The following is a 20,269-nucleotide window of genomic DNA, read 5'->3' on the forward strand; positions in this document are numbered from 1 at the left end:
TAATTTGCGAAAAGAAATTCATATGTTGCTCCTTCATACTTGCCTATGTGAGCTGTAACTCTCTCTCTCTCTCTCTCTCTCTCTCTCTCTCTCTCTCTCTCTCTCTCTCTCTCTCTCTCTCTCTCCTCTCTCTCTCTCTCTCTCAGACCCTCTCTCTGTAGGCAATGCAAATCGGCCAACCTCTCTTCCTTTGTCTTCAGTTTCTAACAATGTGATCAATTCATCATCGAATAGTCCAGGAACACCAGATTCTCAAAATCAGCTTACTCCTTTTGAAATTGGATATGTACTCAAGAAAGAAGAAATTGAGGGTGATCAGGCTTTGGTAAGTACAGTTCATACAACCCCACTCTGCTCCCCGCCCCCCCCCCCCCCCAAAAAAAAAAATTGACATCAAACATTTATTCAAAGATGTGGAGATTCAGATTCAGGATAATAAGGCTTAGATTAGTATGACCTCTTTGTATGACCTTTAACCTTGCCCCCCCTCCTCAATAATTTGATATCATGTTTCTATTTAAGAATGAAGGGGATTCAACATGACTTTGGTCAAGACTGGTATAAATGCAATGTCTAATGTGACCTATGATCTTTGACCTCCTGCTTTGACAATGTCAGTGTGCATATCAATTTCAAGTGTGTCATGATCTAGAGAAAGTGTTCCCTTTGCCGTGACATGAGAGAGGCCAAAAAGTCAGTGATTTTAGTTACGGTATTTGTACATGCATGCAGGGAGACAGTGATTCATGAATGGCAGGCATTGTCATACATTGATCCATAACTAACTTTCTTCTGTGTATAGGGTGCTCATGCAAAACCAGTGAAAACAAAATCTAAGAAGAAAAAACAAAAGGTACAGTATCTTTCTTGTTCTTTATCTCTCAAGCAGAGCGTTCATGTATCTCTACACACCGTCTCATTCAGTTACAATGAATGGGTACAATTTCAATGGACATCATGTGCTCTATAAATGCAGGGCTCGAAATTAACTTTTTTCCCTGGTAGTCCCATTGGGCTACCATTTTCTGAAGTTGGTAGCCCAGTGACAAGGTCTGGTAGCCCATGCATGAATGAGGAGGGTTTTTTTGTAAAGGATATTTTTATTTATATCTGAACAATGAAAGACTTATTTTGCATGATTCTATCCAGTAAGTGAATTTTCTAGTCATTTGACATCAATACCTGCAGATCATAGCCTTAGGAGAACGGTATAGCATGTGCAGTGGACAACGGTGACGCCTCAAAGTTTGACGACCTATGGCACACATACGCAGAGCTTATATGCAAATTTTGATGTTCGCAATGACAACGACTTTTCACTCAGCATGTGTAAACATAACATGGCTAAAAATAGATTGGCTATGAATTTCAGGATGACAACTTGGTACAGTCATGTTCCTAATACTTTCGTGGCAATTTTGACTATATTTCCCCACCATATCATGGGATGATCTCGTACACTTCGGAAAGCGAAATTTGTAGATGGCCCGACAGCTTTTTCTTTGCAGTTTGAATAATTTTATGTTTAATTGTGATTGATAAATTGTGATTAAATAACTTGAAGCCTGTTATCCAAGTACATCAGATCAGATAATGATATTTTATTAAAAGTTTGTCGCAACAAAGTCGACATGTCCTTTCTGTGTCCAGCTGGGTTGACTGTATGAGCGTCGGTCATCCCACAGTGATCAACATCATGTCGCCCACTAAGTAATTTCATGTCCCTGGCTTTGGTAGTCCGTGTGGGCTACCATTTCATTTGTTTTGGTAGCCCCAGGGAAAAGTTGGTAGTCTGTGGACGCGGGACTACCGCTAATTTCGAGCCCTGAAATGGGAAAGAAACTGCAATTACTTGCCCCGGAGTTATTTTACTTCAGTCATCCATGTACTAGGTGGCAAGCAGAGGTAATAAACTTTGAATAATCATACACCATATCATTGTGTTGGATTCTAGCATTTTTGAAGTCCTGTCCCAGTTCATTGTCTGACCCCTTTCAATTTGCTTATCGTCAAAACAGATCTGTCGAAGGTGCCGTCTCTCTAGGTATACATTATGCACTTGAACACTTGGATAAACCAAATAGAGATGTTAGAATATTGTTTGTAGATTTAGGAAATCCCAGAATGTCGGTGAATTCTGAGGTGAACGTACAGAAAGGAACCAAAAGGAGAGCTGATTTGGCAAAAAGTAGTTCATTATACATATTGGGAAACAACTGTTCAAAAACCAACAGAATGTAACCTGTTCACCCCTATTCTGTGTAAGCAGGTCCACAATCACCATTGATAACAATCGGTGTAGGGTCAAACAATGGTTGTCAAAGGGTTGAACCATTAACCTCTTTACCCTTTGCAAAGGTTTAACTTTCTATTTAAAGAAAAATTGGTGAAAGGCTGTGTGCATTCTTTTGATTCTGGTTTAGCCTTTGATTATGTTTATCCTTTCACCACTATGGTTTTAACAAACAACACTGTTTTCTGAGGTCAACCTGGACCTGTTTACATGAAAATGGGGGGGGGGGGGGGGGGGGGGGGGGGGTTGAAAGGGTTAAAGTTCATTGGAGTTACAAGATTGCTGAATTTTTATTTTGTTTCCGCAGAATGTGCAGACCTTAGATTTATTTCTCGGGAAGAAACCAGGTGATGTGGATTTAGAAGATGAAGATGGAAGCAGGCAAAGGTAAACAGTGAATGGCAGTGATCAATGAGGTAGCAGAGGATTCTCAGTCACTGTACCTGAATGTGAAGAGTACTTGGCATTGATATCTGTGATGTACGGTAGGATCGAAATCATGGTGTCAGTTGATGTGTTACAACACAGAATAAAATAATGATAACCTCTTTATCTCTCAGTTCAGCAATAGAATTATCCCTTTAGATTTGTTTTTAAGTCCTGTTACACCCCCCCCTAGTGTAGGGGTCCATCTTTGCCATAGAAAACAATGGGATTGGGCTAAACCACGGTGGTGAATAGGCAAGAAGAGTACACTCTGGAGGGTTTGCTGATCACAAATATCAAAATCACAAACTATGGAATGCTTTCGCCTACCATGTGGATATTATATTCCAACCCAAATGTTCTGCACACAGTGTTACCCTGGACCTAATATTCAACAGACCTTTCCAATGCACGTACCGGCCAGAGACACTTGTTTAACCCTTATAGCATCCATTTTTGTCACCTCTACAATTACTTACCATAGTCAATTTTTTTTCAGATTTCTGCCAACATTTTGATAAAAACTGTAGCCAATGAAATGTTATGTCCATAAGGTACAAAGTTATCAAAAAAATTATAGAAAAATTCAGATCCATTGGTAAAATGTTGCACTAAAATTTTGGAGGGAAAAAATTACAACACTCATTGTCTCACAACACTGACTCATGAATAGTCTAGGTTCCATGTGGTATACCGGTATACCCTAGGGTACCCATTCTGACATCAACAGAATGCATGATATTAGTTTTTACAGAATTGGAAAATATATTGATGGTCATTTCAGCAGATTTTAAATTTATTTTTAATGTTTGATTTTGACTACTATTGTTCTGCAGATCTTTCAACATGCTAGATGAGAATTCTCCGTTTGCTGTTCCTGAACAACTGCTGACAGAGGCCGCTATGTTTGAGAGAATTCGAGCCAACATTGCTCCAGTGATTGCTCCGCCTCCTATGACTGAAGAAGAGAGGAAAGCGGAAGAACAGCTGAGAGATTCACTTTTCTCGTAAGTTTTATGCTTTTGAATTCTTCGTTGTATGTTTTTTTGCCAAAGAAAGACCACATAATATTATAGCCCAAACATTGGTCTACATGCCTGAGGGCAGGTGACCATTTGCCTGAGGTAAGGAGGGCAATGTAGTAACTGCTTCTGGATCATGTTATAGTCTGTTCCATTGACTTACAAATAGAAAAACAAGAAAATTCTGTCGGAATATTGTCATTTTAATGACAGTTTTTGCAAAAGTCTTGGGGAGAGACACTGTTGAAAACTTCAGTCAAAAAATGTTCTCACTGAGCATGATTTCAAGGACAAATAGCAATATTTCTTTCTTCACTGTTTAGTTGTGGTACAAGGTGTCCGGATAGGGTAGGCACACCCTGATAGCACAATGCACCCTTTGAGATTGACCCCAAAGGGATGAATTTTGTGTTAACAAGTAAAGCCACCCAATTACTGTCGTGAGTCAAAGCCAGGAATGCTGGCTCGTGTCTAAGTAGCCGTGCGTACTCATCATTTTAGTAAAATATAGATTGATGGGCAAGAGAGTGAGAAATGAACCCCTTGTTATCTTTTTAATCCCCACGGTCGTGTCTGAGTATCCGTGTGTACGTCTGTGTGTCCGTTCATGCAAATTTCTTTGAGATGTCTGGAGTGATTTCTTTCAAACTCGGTACAAGGATTACTGCCTATGTTATATGGTACATACGCAAGTCGACTTGTTTTGTGGTACCATCCAATATGACCATCATTTACGTCAAAGGCTTCCAAATTCATTTACTGAGTGGGGACTATGTCATTGAAAATGACTTGTTTGAATTATCTTTTTAATATACAGGTACTTTGCACAGATCTTAGAGAAACATGGCCCTCTACAGGTGGAAGACCCAGTGCTAGTGTCAGGATTCTATGAAATCTTCCCACCAGAGGCTCACAAGTTGGTGACCCGATGGGGCAACCTGTCAAATTTCCTGTTGCAGTCTTTGCAGTTTGCCATGGTGGATGACATGGTGTGTTTGTTGAAAGACTCTGTGAGGTGCCGTGAACTTGTCAGGCAGAAAAGTGGGACACCCAACCCTGACGGGAAAAGCAATTTGAAACCTCTGAACGGCAAAGCGCCCAGTGCTAGTGTGGAGAACACACAGGGGGCGGCATTTATAAACCAAAGTGCTAACCTTTCTTCTGAAAATTTTCCAAATTTATCTGCAGTGCATGCAGCAAACAAAGGTAGTAATGGCAAACGAACTAGTCGAAGTAACAACAGTAACCATAGCACCAGTAACCAAAGCATGAATTCAGCCATAAATCCTAAAATAGATGTGAAAACTTCAAATTTTCCTACCCTTGATAAATTGTCTGATATAGTGTTCGATGGAAGAAAAGGAAATTCAAAGGAAGCAATTTCTGAGCTCTCGTCTTTTGAAGCAATTGGAAATTCTTTCCGAGAAAGCAAAGGGCATGCAGATACCATGCCTGAGTTTGCATTGACAAAGGGGAGTAACGGTTCTGTGCCTTACCAAAATGTTGCAGCAGCTGAGCTGCCGATCGGCAATATTTCACTGCAACAGAGAGCTTCAAACCATCTGACAATGAGCACTTCACATCTGAAATACAACGCCAGTGAAGATATGAACCGCCTGGATAGGTGTGATTCGGGAATCCACGAAGAGACTCCCAATCCCGCTGAGGATAAGATTCCTAATTTCTCGCTGTCAGTTGCAAGCCACAGGGCAGAAAATAATTCAATTCCGGAAGAATGTTCTGAATGGACAGGGGGTGTTTCTGATATTAGTGATTTGCACCTTTCAATGCTGACATCTGGAGACTCCTTCCGACACAGTTACCCTCAGACTGGTAAACGGTCAAAGAGAGACTTCAGTGTACAAGTTGTCTTTAATCCTTATGTGAAGAGTATAGCTGTTAATACGGATGGCACTGCATTGTACAAGCCAAAACAATTTGATAAGCTGTCAAGAGAAAACCATATCTCCAGGTAATAGCAATTGGCCATTTAAAGCATTTTTGTTTTGTGGGAATAGGTAGAATCCAAGGTGAATGTAAATGCAGATCTTGTTGTTAATGTTTTGTCAGAATCAATTGTTAGTAATTGTTGGTGAAGCAAAATTTCTCCAGATATGCCTGAAAAAGCTACATGTATTTGATATACTGGAACATTGTGTGTACAGTACAGCTTGTCTTGGGATTCAGGATGCCAAAGGTATTTTGATATCTTGCGAATTAGAATTTCTGGGTTTGGGATGTAAAGGTACATACAGTCATTCATACATACACATGCACAGGCACACATACATACATACAAACATACATACATGCATGCATGCATGCATACATAACATACATGCATGCATTTATGCTTACATACATAAAACATACACATGAACACACAACATAACGTAATATAACATAACATACATACATAAAAATGTATGATCAATAACATTTTGAAAACCTTCCTATGCACAGATGCAACTGCAAGACAAACTAGATCAACTTGAACGGTCCAAGAATAAGTGTCAAGTTTTACAGAAAACTCTTGCAGATTCCAAGGATATGGAAAAGGTAGACAGTATTTTTCTGCAGACAGCAAGAATGAGGGAATCGCCTGTGTGTAAATAAAAACCCCCTGAAAAGTGCCTGAAAAGTTGAAAAGATACACAAAATTTTGCTACTTTCACGAACAAACAAAATATTGTACCGTGAGAGTGATGTCTCAAAATTATTTATTAGTATTTGATCACTATCTCAAACTCTCACAGTGGTGAGAAATTGATTTTTTACCCACAATGCATTGGAATATCATGTAGTTTGCCCCATAGCACAAGACAAAAGCTATATAGGGGACACGATCCCAGTGAGAGGATTATGAAGGTGTCATAGCCTTTTGTTTTCCATTGAAATTGCAATCTGGTAAGTACATTTCCTGGCAAGACAATATGATGCCTGACCCATGCCTTTACGTAGGCAAGAATTGCATATTCAAATCGCTAACCCAACAACAGGGCAAAAAAAGCTGGGGAGCAGAGTCTATAGAGGCACTTCTGGTCTTGTGCCATTGAATTTTCATCATTGCAGAAGTTTTTATCGTTTTCTACTCCAATTGCAGTGGATTCATCCTTGGGGTTTGATTGTCACTCAAGTTCAGTTTTGACAGTTTAGATTATAAACGAAACTGGAAATCCTTACATCAAAACAGTTTTAAGTCAAATTTTCGCATAAACGTTATCTGTGCTGTTTGATGCATGAAAAACAACATTTACATCGTGAAGTAAAGGTATCCCATATTTTTCTCCAACATCATTGCCAGGTCCTACAAGCTACAAACAGAGAAATATTGCTTCAACATGATTCTGAGACTAGAAAACGTGATAAAGAAATCAAGGAGAAGAGTGACCTGATAGAAAAGTTACAACAGCAAGAGAAAACAGCTCGCGAGCAGAAAGAAAAGTATGTTTTAATGGAATTCTGCCCTTAGCTGTGTGCTAGGAATCTGGTCAGAAATTGATAACAGCAATGTGACCAGTTAGCTGAGTAGTCTGACAAGAATCATATTACAGTAATGTAACAGTAAACTAAGGGGTCTGGCTAGAATCATATTTGAATAATGTAGTAGTGAGTTGGGGAGTCTGACTAAAGTCACATTACAGTAATGTGCTGATGTGCTGCGTTCTCGCAAGGTTATATCTGATTGTTCAATTGTCACTATTCACAGCAACTTAGGGAGTCTTCTTTTTTTACTATTTAATTATACCGGTAAGATTCAGCCACTCAGATTCATGCACATCAGCCGTAATGTGATTTTGAAGTGAGCTGGGGAGTTCCTCTAGAATCACATTATAATATTAAGTAAGATAGGTAGTCTGCTAGAATCACACTACATTATTAGTCTGTGGAAAGTGAGCAAGGGAATGGTGCCTACATTCATATCATAGACCTGTGGCAAAATTACTCACAGGCTATCCCAAGGCAACAACCTTATGCTGCACAAACTTTGTCCAAAGGAGTCGTAGCAATGCTGCAAAGAGCAATCGATGCCACAAGATGATGTTTTGTGACATATAGTATGATGTCACTTTTTGATCTCCAACATCTCAGGTCAATACACTTTTGCCAACTAACCCTTGAGGAGAATAGAATCTCAGTAAAATTTGTGGCTTTTTTTGTGATTTTGGTTGAGAAATCGTCCCCATGTCTTCTTGCATCTAGAACGGCACGTAAGTTTGTGAATCGTACTCAGCATATTCCCACCTTATTCTTGTATTGTTTTAGAGTTTCTACCAAACTTACTGAAAAGACTGAAGAAATCCAAAATATTAGAGGCATGCTGAAAACTGAAAGGTAAGCTTTTACTTCGGCAACTTTTGCCTTGCATTATTGATAATCAATAATAGCTGAAGGTATACATACAGTCACCAGTAATCTATATATGCCAATATATGGTCAAAGGGGCATTCCCAGGTATTCAAAATTCCCATGTGAGGGCACTGTTTTTTAAAGGTGGCCACCCGCTTAAAGTTATGGTAACTGTGGCAAAATTGGAACAGGTGACAGTATACCTTTAAGGTAGAATGCACCTGGGGGACAGATACTCAGACTCAATCTTTTACAATATTCTTTTGGCATACCACCTTATTTTGAAGTTCATGGAGTAAATAAAGTTTTTGCTTGCAGAGTTTTATTCCCCCATAGAGATAACACAGGGATTGCGACCATTTGGAATTTCAAATGTTAGTAAATGTCAGATGTTTGTTTCTCTGGGACCAAAATTTGCCACCATATTTTCAATCTTGATTTTGAAAGAGAATGTTTGAAAGTTTGCTTGGGGAAAGTTTGAGCAAAAGTTTCAATCTTCCATTTCTGAAGCGACAACTATCTTAACCACTATAAGCAATCTAAACCCAAAGTTGTGTTCATATACTCTGTGGAAAACATTGGTGTTTTTTGACTTCATGTCTTCAGTAATGTAATTTTCCAACTGTATAATAAAGACTTACTGTTAAAAGTATTAATTATTGAATGTTGCATGAGGGCGCTCTACAATATACATCCAGGTGTCCCCTGCAGTCGCCTGTCAGTCTAGCATTGACAAGTTGTGTAGTGTTTTCTCGTTTCTCCCATCCTCCGCTCGAAGGTTCGTGGGAGTGGTAGAACAGTTTAGTAAATGCTCCCCATTTTCACCCAAACCCTGTGTGGTTTAGTTTTATCACCGTCCCTCCACCACCAGTCTGAAAACGCGACACGTGCGCTAATTGCTCAACCGTTGGTACGAAGCGCGTTACGGATGTAAATGCTTGCTTGGGGACGCCATCAGTAGCGTTTGGCAACATCTTGCGGTGCGGAGTATTTTTATTTATTGTCATGTCTTTGCTCCTCAGGTAACTTTGTTACCATAGCCAGGATTTCTGCTACAACTGAGAAACGTGTTTTATTGAGAGTAACTTCTTTTTAGATTTTCGTCTATGATTTCCGTGTTTTTCCATCGAATTTTCGCCCACCAAATTTGACCTCGTTAGATAGGAAGAGGCACCCTATAGTACAAAAGTTTTCCCCCTTTAACTTGTAGAAATAAGAAGAAATCGAAACGAGTTTGGCGTGATCAATTAGCAATGGGGATATTAAAATTGGTAGTATGCGATTTTTTGTCGTTTACTCTGTTCTGTTGTAGAAAACGCCCCAGTTTTCGACGATGTATTTGTTGTTAAAAATCAAGATGGCGGCCACCATACGTCGGCCATGTGTTTTTTGAACAACGAAAATTGCCAATCAACCCGTAAAATTCCCCGTGAATTTTGACTTGCGAGGTGTATACCTTCCTAAAAGTTTATTTTCTAGAATCGATTTTCATTCTAACATTACTCGAAATTTATGCTTTCGATGTTTCGGAATGCTGTTGAGTTTGCCGCGACGCCATTTTGAAACTTTGATCGCGCACGTTGGTTCTTCGGTCACGAAGTTTTTTCCTCCCTTCCATGTTTGAATCTAATCCAACTCAGCATATTTCAGTCATTGAACATTAAATTTACGATATTTTACGAATGGTGAGACACTTATTTTGATGTTTTTTCTTCCGAAACGATGATTTTTGGGATAGTGATTTTGTTTGTGTCTTTGTTTATCCGTTTTAAGACTTAGGGGTACAGTCGCGTACAGTTGTCTAGCGGCGATTCCTTGCAAGCTCAATCTGTTTTGGAGGCCAAAAGAGTACGCAACAGCTTTGAAAAGAAATGAATTTTTATGTATAAAAATGTGAAAGAACCTTGAGGCTCCCACCTCAATATCGAAACGTTTGTGTTACAATATCGACAAGTTTTGTGTTAAAATGGCTGTACTGAAGCGCAGTGCATTCTGGTCATTTTGGTTAAAATTAGCATATTTTTCATGCAAATTCACGTACTTGTCACCTTTAAGGTGTCAGAGATTCACAGATTTTTTGTAATTGATATGTTTACCCGTAACGCGCATCGGAACAAAGAAACAGGAGCTGTTTCCAGACCGGTGGGTGGAGGGACGGTGGTGTTTATTGTTGTAAATACATGAGAAAGATTACCAGTCTAGGCAACCAAAGTCAGGATTATGTAGCATGTTCAGGAAATGATGACAATATATTCTGTTTATTTTTACGTGCACAGCATGTTGGTCTTGAAGTCTATCTACATCAACGTAATGTGTACACATATTTGCACACCATTGTTCATTTTAGAACCCAGCAGTCACAGAGAATACCGTAATGTTTTGTCTGATTCTATTGCAACATTGCTGAACTTGTTTGTTCTGTCTTTCATTACTCGAACAGGAGTAACTGGATGTCTGAAAGGGTGAAGTTTGATGAACTGAAAGCAACAATTGAAGACAGTTACAAGAAAGCCACTCAAAGAGCCAAAGATGCTGAGGTATGCTAATATTCTGCCTACACACTTACTGGTCTGGCAGTCAACTACTCGTAATGGCAGAAGTGCACAGTGGCATAAAGCCTGGAAGACTTTATTTACCCTTTGAGCACCAAAGTCAATTTTTGTCGCCTTTATAACATATATCCAAGTCAATTTTTTCAGAGTTTTGACAAAATTTGACAAAAACTTGAAAGGTGTTATCCTTTTGGTTCAAAATTATCACAAAAATTACAGAAAAATTCACAAAAACTGATAAAATGTTGAACTAAAATTTTGGTTGGAAAAAATTACAGCACTCAAAGGGTTTAAGTGCCAGTAGCTGTACCTTTTGATGGTTTATTTGGAAATTTCTTTTGTCAATGATGACTAGACTCGCACGTTCTTACTTCCCAAAGCAAGTCAAAATAAACAGTATTCAACTTGTCAACTCGGCCTGTATGTGCGTGAACTGCATTGTTATTGTTGACAAGTGAATTTTGGTCTGGACTAGAATTCAATTGTGAATAATAACAGTGCATTCTACACACGATGCTGTGTTGACAAACTGGATAGTTTGTGTTTTGAGATGCTTTGTGAAGTAGACACAAGACAAGAGCTTGTAATTGATGTACAAAATAAAAATAGTGAAAAAGAATCCTCAAAACGTACAGCTAGTTGCCCTTTAAATAATTAAACCTCGGAATTCCTAAGTGTTTGAAAAAAATTTCGAGAATTCCGTCAAGCCAGAAGCAGACACTTCATTCCTTTTAACCTTTAGCGCAAATTCAGAAATCAAGTACATCACAGGATCTAGGATATGTGAAATGTGCTCTATATTGACATGAACCATCTCAGATTTGCATACCCAAACAATTATAAACTAACTCTGCATGCATTAGTGCTGTTGCATGGCACTTCAGGTATCAGATAGTGGTTAAGGGTAGTATGCGCCTCGAAAGTAAAAAACTTAAACTTTTGCTCAAACTTTCCTGAATGACACTCTCAACCATACTCTTATTAAATCAAGCAAAAAATCTGGGGTCACTGTGCAAACTTTGGTAATAGAGAGACAAATTACCTACGATTTCCCGGTATTTGAAATTCAAAATGGCCGCCATCCCTGTGTTAACCCTATGGGGAAAATAAAGTTTTTTAATTTTCAAAAAACTAAGATTGTGAAAACCTTACACTAAGAGCTTTAAAATGAACCCCCATAACTGGTAGATCAGAAAAGAATTGATAATATGAACACCGGCATATCTGTCACCAAGGTGCGTTTTCCCTTAAGGTTCCAGTATTTGCAGTATAAAGATAATTATTTTCTCAAGCTAATGCTTGTTGTTGGGTCCTGTGTTGCAATATCAATAATGTACACTGTACCAATTGTATTATGTGGATGTCTACCACCAGATAATGGTACTGGAGTTGCAATTAAAAGCTGATTGTGAACCTTATGAAGTGAAACAAAAGGAATCTGAATATTACCACAGGCATTTCAATACCATGGCAGAGAGGTGAGACACAGAATCTACATCTATGCTAGTGTATGGGATGAATTTATTGTGGTGATACAATTACATCTGCCTGATGATACCTTCAGTACTTAGATTGTCAATCCCACAACTAGGCAGAGGAGAATTATTTATCTAACTGATGCACATATTTTCACTTGTATTTGCTTAAGCAAAGTTGTTTAAAATTACCTTGAAATGGTAAACTCAGCTCAGGTCAGCTCAGTCCTGTCCATGGAAAATAAGATGGTTCAATAATTGAGCTGAGTTGTTGCAATTTCGACTGTGATCCTTCAACACAGCGGGAGTTTACGAAGCACTCAAACTTCTATACACCTTAGCACAAAATACACACAAAAGGCAATCAAAACACGGAATACATGGCTCAACGTGGCCCCCCCTGAAAAATTTCAAAAATTTCCAAGACTGTCATGTTGGTGCATTTGAAGGATCTTGGATACAAGTTATTCATATAATGTGTGAATTATTTCAGGCCGTCCACTGTAGCCGGTATGAGTTTGGATGAAGTCAAACAACAGTGTAAAACACTGGCTGTTTTGTGGAAACAATTCTCAGAAGAAGTCCAAAACAAGATAGTTGAAATTAAAGTAAGTCTGTATTTGTCTCATGCACTTTGAATTGCAGAGAGAATTACTAGTTGCATCGCTAAGAATGTTTCCTCTTAGTTAAAAAGTACCCAAGCTATTTTGCTCAAAAACTTGTCGAAAACTTCAACATTATTCATCAAACCAGAACGAATGCTACAATTCCTGATGGAAAGTGGTGAAAATATTGCTGTTATCCTAGCTAAATGCCCACTGTAATCAATTTGTCGCAATCAATTTTCCAATTCTCTTCCTGTGTCAGTCACGATTAAATAGTTGAGCTGATGGATATCCCAACTGGAGGCGCTCAGATGGTAAGACTTACAATGAACGATGTGAACATGTTTTTTGTATACAGTACATTTGCAACATCTGCAAAGAGAGAATTGTAGATTTAGCAGGCTTTGAAAGAAGTTGTCTGCCGCGTTTGTGTGAAAGAGGTGTCTGAACATCATTGGTTTGTGAAACTGCGGTGCAAATTCAGCTTATAAAGGGACAGTGTTTTTGCAAAACTCACTTTATAGTTGCGTAGGGTTATTTGGAAAGTTAGTTGTGAGAGCTCAGATTTTCGTTGTGTTTTGGCATTCAGAAGTATAATCCTTACATCCCCTTTTCTGTGTGAAGAGGTCCGCCATGCAATAGAAAACAATAGGGTTGCACTAATACCCGGTACTTAGGGTCAAAGTTAAAATCCTCTTTTTCCCAGGCTCAGTAGACAAACCATAGAAATAAATACCACTTTGGGAGAAGGAGGATTAAGCTAGAGGCAGGTGCAGTGTATGTAAAGCATAGCTCAAGCATGGGATCTGTCATTTCTTCGTGTTGTTGTATTGTTTGTTCAACGGGCACCCTCTGAACTCCTGTTTTGGCTAACTATAGTTTTGTCGTTATATATTTTGACAATTTTGCGATATTCTTCCAGGGTTATCATGACGATAGGGTTGAAATGATCAACAAGGGCAGTTCCCTGTCATCGTTACCGACGGTTGAATTGCCAACGATGCCGGAACCACCAGCAGCTCTATTCCACAACCCAATGGTGAGTTGATCAATCATTTCTCTGACAAGATCAGAAAGATCATTTATGTCAGTGAGTGGAATTGTACCGTAAAACCCTATCAATTCAACAAGAAAAAATATTACTATTTTAAATGTTGAATTATTAGAAAATAAACAAAGCCAAAATAATTTCAGTGGTCGAATTATTATGGATTTCAACTTTTTTGACAGTTCATAAGTTCTTCCTGGATGATTGAAACATATAAAGGTGACTTTCCAGAAGTCTACACTTAGACATTCTGTCCTGTACATAGTGTTGTTCTGTTCAAAACAGCTCGTCATGATTGGTTGATCGAATTATTAGAGATTGAGAGAGTCCCAATTTCCATGTGTGGTCGAATTGAAAAGGATAAATAAAATTATGTTTTGAGAAAAAATAGGGTGGTCGAATTGATAGAGTGGTCGAATTAATTGGGTTTTTACGGTAGTTTCAGTTATTGCTCATGGATGTCTTTCAAAAGTACTCTTGTAATCTGATGTCATTTTCTTTCGCACTTTTAGTTTTCACCAGGATAAAAACTTCAAAGACATGATATCATTCTAAAGTTAAAAATGTAATATGTGGCTTGTTTTAGTACTTTCAGATTCTGATGTCATTCATGTTCTGTGTACCTTTAAAACTGGTCAGTTTTGATTTCAAAGGTGCAGAATTTTCTTGGAATTTCAGACACCATCCTGAAAAACACAGCCAAAAAAAAATTTCCATGTAATGCTGCATGATTTTATAGATATAATGAGGCTATTACTAAAATATCACAAAGTATCCACAAGGACATTACACAGTGTATTACCAAACAAGAAGTTTAGAGTGATATTTTCACAGTATGATATACACATTACATCAAGACTGGTGTGTTAAATGTGCCAAGTAATGACAATATTCATGCAGTCTGTCATTTCTTTTTTCCTGTGTCTTGCAATATGGATAACTATCTACCATGTGCTTTGGATAGCTTGTGCAAGTACAAATTGAAAGCGTGAGAAAAAAATCTGATTGTCATCCAGTGGGTTCTGTGAAACAGTCCCAAAGTGAAGGGCAAGATGCATCCACAAAAGGCACTGCATTTTGGGCCCCTTGAAATTGTCATATTACATCTTAGTATTCTAATGGCTTGTTTACAAACATAAAATTCTGTTGGTCTTGATGGTAATGCATGGTAATGCCATATAACCTTGGCAAGGGTTCTTCGTGTAATGCTTTCTATCTCTGTATAACATATCATTGTAAATTTCAGTTGAAGAATCTCCGTGGAATGTCTGGGAATCCAGGGCCAGGCGCTATTTTGGACGGTCGACACCAACATCTGCATCAACCCCTCCTGCCACGCCTTCCCCAACACCGCAGCAGTCTGGAGCCTCCAATGGTGTTGACAGGGTAGCTGCAGTCCAACCAGTGACAAAAGTTCCACAGAATATTCCTGCAGGAGCAAAAGTCGCAGCAGCAGTGGCAGGTGCTGCGTCAGAGCCAGCCGCGGTCGGTGGCTCCAGAGTTGCACCTCAGCTACAGCAGCAAAAGCCAACAGCAGCAGCAACTGGACAGCAGCAACAACCGCAGCCAGTGCCACCACAACAGCAACAGGAACAGCTCAACTCCCAGCAGCAACAGCAACAGCCGTTTCTCCACCCCCAGCAGCTACATCAACTTCAGCAAACTCAACAACAACTGCAGCAACGACACATGCAGCAAAAGCAGCAACATTTCCAGCAAATGCAGCAGCAACAACAACAACAACAACAGCAGCAGCAGCAGCGACAGCACATGCCGCAGGCACAGCAACAACCACAGCCGCAGCAACAGCCACAGACTCATCCACCGCCTAAAAACAGTTTTGAAAAAATCATGCTGAAATTATTGACAATGTACCCGCTGTATAACAAGTAAGTATGTCATCTTATTTCTCATTATTGACAGGGGCAGTGTTTCACTTCCATCACATACCTTGTGTAAGACAAGAGTGAGTCAGTCCAATAATTTATTGTCATAAACCACAATTGTTTTCTTGGGGCTAGTAATATTGCAGTTCTTTTAAGGTAGAATGCACCTCCGGGACATAGTCTGACTCTCAAACTTTCAAGATATCTTTTTGGTCTATCACTTGTGTGGGCTCATTTTGAAGCTCACTGAATAAAGAAAGGACACACGGGCTTATTTTTTTGTGAAAATAGAAAATTTAATTTTTCCCATAGAGTTAACACAGGGTTGGAGGCCATTTTGAATTTCATGGGTTGGTAAATATTTTCTAATTTGTTGCGTTGTAGAACTGAATTTTACGCAGCGACCCCTGATACTCATTCTTGATTTTGAGAGGGAATTATTTAACCCTTTCACCCCCAGTTCCCTGTATACAGGTCCAACTTTACCATAGAAAACAATGGATTTGGGACAAACCATGGTGGTGAAAGGGTTAAAGTTTCCTGAAAGAAAGTTTAAGTCTTTTTCAATTTGGAGGCATGTACTACATTACTCTGACTACCTAGTTGACGTTGACAGCATTCATGGGACATCCACCATCTCTCCATCATGGATGGATTGTGTTTAAATCCAGAGCTTTATGGGGACAATCATTAGCTGTGCCAGTTCTACTGTAAAGTACAAGATACAGGACCAGCTGGCCATATTGCTGAACAACCAAGGGTTAAGGAACCAGTAGCTCTACCTTTTGATGAGTTTTTCACTATGTGTGTTTTCTGAGTTTATTGCAAATTCTTGTTCTACTCCCGAAGCTTTGTTGGAACACCACTATATAGCCTGCCATCACAGTGTCTAAACGTGTAGAATGGCCTCTGATTGTTTACATTTGAATTCTAGTCCGGACCGGAATTTACTTGTCAACAATAACAATGTCTACACATGTACAGGCTGAGTTGACAAGCTGAGTGATGTGTATTGCAAGAAACTGTACGTCACATTTAACACAAAAATAATGAAAAAAATCATCAAAAGTAGGAACTACTCACCTTTTATAATGTGTTTTGTCATGTATATCATGTCTCAATATCCTGTTGGATGCTGTACATCCATTTTTGCAAACAAATAGGTCGAAAGCTAATTTTTTTTTGAAATCAAACATGTAACAAAAGTCAAAAAAATGTCAGATGACACTGCATTGTTGAAAATTTGTCACGCCTAAACACAAAGACTAGACACAGCAGATCAACAATTAAGTTCATTGTCCAGGCAGAACAGGGAGAGTATATTGTAGCTATCTTGATTATTGTAGGAATACACAGTTAACTCTCTTGCTTGGCCTTTGCCTTTTCAAGGATCCAGCTTACAAACTTCATCAAGGATGTGAGAAGCTCCAACAACAACTCACTCTCCGGTCTCTCATTGGACGAAATCATCCACAGGGTGTCGGAACTGATCAAGAAAGATCAGCTGGCAACTCAAATGGCAATCTCACCCAGACTAGCCATGCAGATGCCAGCACACCCAGCTCACCCAGCTCCAAACCAAGTGCCCGTAAGTCTATTAACCCTTTGAGTGCCAAAGTCAATTTTTGCCACCTTTTATAAAATATATTTACCAATTATTTCTGATTTTTTCCCATATTTTTGATCAAAAACTGTGAAAATGAAAAATGACATCCATTTGGTCGAAAAAATGTTAAAAAGTAAAACAAAATCATACAACAATTGTTAAAATTTAGCACTAAAATTTTTGGGGGAATATTTACAGCACTAAAAGGGTTAAAGTAGTACCATTTCTTGAAACTCCATATTTATTTGCTATCAGTTCCTTTCCGTTTGTCAAATACAGCTTCTTTGTACTACTCTGAAAGTTATATTGAAATATCCAGAGTGAAACACGTCAACAAGCTTGAATGTTTGTGGTCTGTGATGTTATTGTTTACATAGGAATTTTAAATTCAGCCAGGAAGCAAAGTAAACAGAAATACTGAAATACATTTGCCTTGCAATGGTAACCTTTTGAAAGAGTGGAAAACATCAATCTCTGTCATTTTGCAAACCCGCCTGTTTAATTTCTTCTATGATTTTTTTTTTCTCTCTGAAAGCCTCCAATGCCAGGACCGGTTCAATCAGTGCCTGCCCAAACTGTGGTCAAGCCAGTTCCTGTCCTTGCTCCACCACAAATTAGACCAGCTAGTGTTCCACCGGGAATGGTGGTTAATACAGCCATGGGTGTGCCATCCAATGCGGTGCCTGGTAACGGTGTACCACAACCCAGTACAGTGCCAATGTCCGCAGCAGTCATCCAGCCTCCATTCAAGAAGGGTTTGCCACCTCAAGTTGTGCGCCCTCACTCACCCTACTTGCCAGAGCCCAGTCTGAGTAACATTGGTATTAGCCTGGACGACGAAGATCCCTGTGTGATTTGTCACGATGAGCTGACTCCCGGTGGTTTGTGCGTTTTAGAATGCAAGCATCGATTCCACACAGAGGTGAGTTGTTTTAATTAACCTGTTACATCAAAGACCTTCATATGCCTGTACCCTGGTAGTTCCATCAACAGCACTTATTTTTGTAATGTTCATGCATTTTTGTCTAAGCAACATTTTGAGATTCTTCTTTTATAAAATAAATTTGTATACAAATGAAAAAATGCATAAATAAATGAATGAGTAAATAAGTAAATACAGCATTTTAGAGCAATGTATATTATGTAAAGTTCATTGACACTGACAGAGCATTGTACTACAAGGTGAAAATCAGAAAGCAAGAAGACAAGACTTAGTATGGCACTGTGCAACACAATCAGATATTTGAAAAATACATCATAAACCTCACTTCAGAGAAGAAGAGTTTTCAGATTTGTATTTATGATTGGCTGGTACCTTTTATACTGCCATGTGATTGGCTGTAACTGTTTGTACTGCCATGTGATTGGCTGTTACCCTTTATACTACCATGTGATTGGCTGTAACTGTTTATACTGCCATGTGATTGGCTGTTACCATTTATTCTGCCATGTGATCAACTGTTGGTGTATACTGCCATGTGATTGGCTAATATCATTATACTGCCTCGTCATGCTCTGATACAGTTTATCCTCTCTCATGATTGACTGTTGCTGTTTATACTGCCATTTGATTGGCTGTTACTTTTATATTGCATCGTAATTGACTGTTGCTGTTTATACTGCCATTTGATTGGCAGTTACTACTTATATTGCCTCGTAATTGACTGTTGCTGTTTATACTGCCATTTGATTGGCTGTTACTACTTATATTGCATCGTAATTGACTGTTGCTGTTTATACTGCCGTGTGATCAACTGTTACTATTTATACTCTCTCGTGATTGACTCTTACAATTTACAGTGCCGTATGATTTGCTGTTTTTACTGCTACGTGATTGGCTATTTCCAGTTTAACTTTGTCAGGTGTCTATGATTTTGTTGTGTGTGAAACACTGCCATGGTAACCATGTTAGGTCCCAATGCAGGCAGGTTTTGTAACACAGCCAGATAGTGATTTGTCTGAAGGCAAAAACTAACTTTCCTGTTTTGCTTTCCACAGTGCATTCGTAAATGGATGAAAGAACAGAGTACATGCCCGACATGCCGTGTTCACATACTACTTCCAGAAGATTTCCCTAGTTTAATTCAAACTGGAATCAGACAGAGACAATTTTAGCAAATCATTCCTGTTGTTTTCAACTTTTCCTCATTCATTTATCAAAATATTAGTGTTTACGTGAAATTGTTAAGTTTTCATGTGCATTTTAACTTTAGTCGTGTTAGCACAATGGGTTAAACATGGAATTTGAATGGACCACTTTACAAACAAAACCGTGTGCACAAAAGTGCACAGAAATACATGTATAACCATACGCAGTTTGTTTGTACCGCTGTTCACCGAAATCCTTTTTATTCTTGAGTCAAACAACATTTATTCATTTCTTTTTTTTACAGTGTTTCATTGATAGCTAGTGTGAGTCCAAAAAATCTGTTTGTTTCTTTTCTCAAATCTTATCAATAACAAGCTGTGTCACTCAGTTTAAATGGTCTTCTAGCAGAACTATCATTTATCATTCTGGTGTAAAGCTATCTATATCTATTATATCAAAAACAATTCAAAAAAGTTGAAAAAAAAACTGTTTCATTTTGTGAAATACATACTGAAAAGATTGGTAGTCCGAAGCAGCAAGTAATAGTATGCATTTTCTTGAGGAGAGATGTTTTTGCAAATTGTTCAAGCCTTGAGTTATATCTGAATAATAAAAATTGCATGAAATAGAAGTTCACGTTCTACATACAAAAAAGATATATTTTTCCATATATTCATAAAAATGTTGTAAGAATATTTGAAGTGTTTTTGTTGAGCCTGTTTCCTGTACAAGACTGAAATGTGTCACGCTGTCAAAGATATTCCGTCAATAATTCACTGCTTGAGTAACGTTGAAATAAGATACCATGTCATCTGGCACTATTGATTGCCTGGGAGTCTGAATTTTATAGAGTTTGTGGCATTCAGTTGTAAATTGTGTGAAATTTCAAAAAAGAAAAAAACATTTCAAGTTCTTGA

General features: G+C 38.6%; 2 protein-coding genes across 5 annotated transcripts in view; both read left to right on the forward strand.

The window, feature by feature from the left end:
• LOC139133915 (E3 ubiquitin-protein ligase TTC3-like) overlaps positions 1-5,732 on the forward strand; it is a 65,256-nt gene extending 59,524 nt beyond the window's left edge. For 2 of the 4 annotated variants that reach the window (XM_070700701.1, XM_070700720.1), the window contains exons 23-27: positions 147-325; positions 803-853; positions 2,601-2,680; positions 3,556-3,726; positions 4,559-5,732. In XM_070700701.1, the coding sequence (XP_070556802.1) occupies positions 147-325; positions 803-853; positions 2,601-2,680; positions 3,556-3,726; positions 4,559-5,717 (1,640 nt within the window). In that variant the 3' untranslated portion in view covers positions 5,718-5,732. The remainder of the gene's footprint in view (positions 1-146; positions 326-802; positions 854-2,600; positions 2,681-3,555; positions 3,727-4,558) is intronic. The other 2 variants (XM_070700711.1, XM_070700727.1) reach the window with 1 other exon arrangement.
• A 197-nt stretch (positions 5,733-5,929) lies between these two features.
• Positions 5,930-19,808, forward strand: LOC139143723 (E3 ubiquitin-protein ligase DZIP3-like). The gene is made up of 13 exons (XM_070714262.1): positions 5,930-5,938; positions 6,205-6,300; positions 7,046-7,185; positions 8,008-8,076; positions 10,532-10,628; positions 12,018-12,121; positions 12,612-12,726; positions 13,646-13,762; positions 14,367-14,424; positions 15,018-15,660; positions 17,047-17,245; positions 17,799-18,185; positions 19,262-19,808. The coding sequence occupies exons 1-13, from the start codon at positions 5,930-5,932 to the stop codon at positions 19,376-19,378; spliced, it is 2,151 nt and encodes a 716-aa protein (XP_070570363.1). The 3' UTR covers positions 19,379-19,808.
• Positions 19,809-20,269: the final 461 nt, after the last annotated feature.

Source organism: Ptychodera flava, chromosome 1 (genome assembly GCF_041260155.1).
Source record: "Ptychodera flava strain L36383 chromosome 1, AS_Pfla_20210202, whole genome shotgun sequence".
Taxonomy (NCBI): Eukaryota; Metazoa; Hemichordata; class Enteropneusta; family Ptychoderidae; genus Ptychodera; species Ptychodera flava.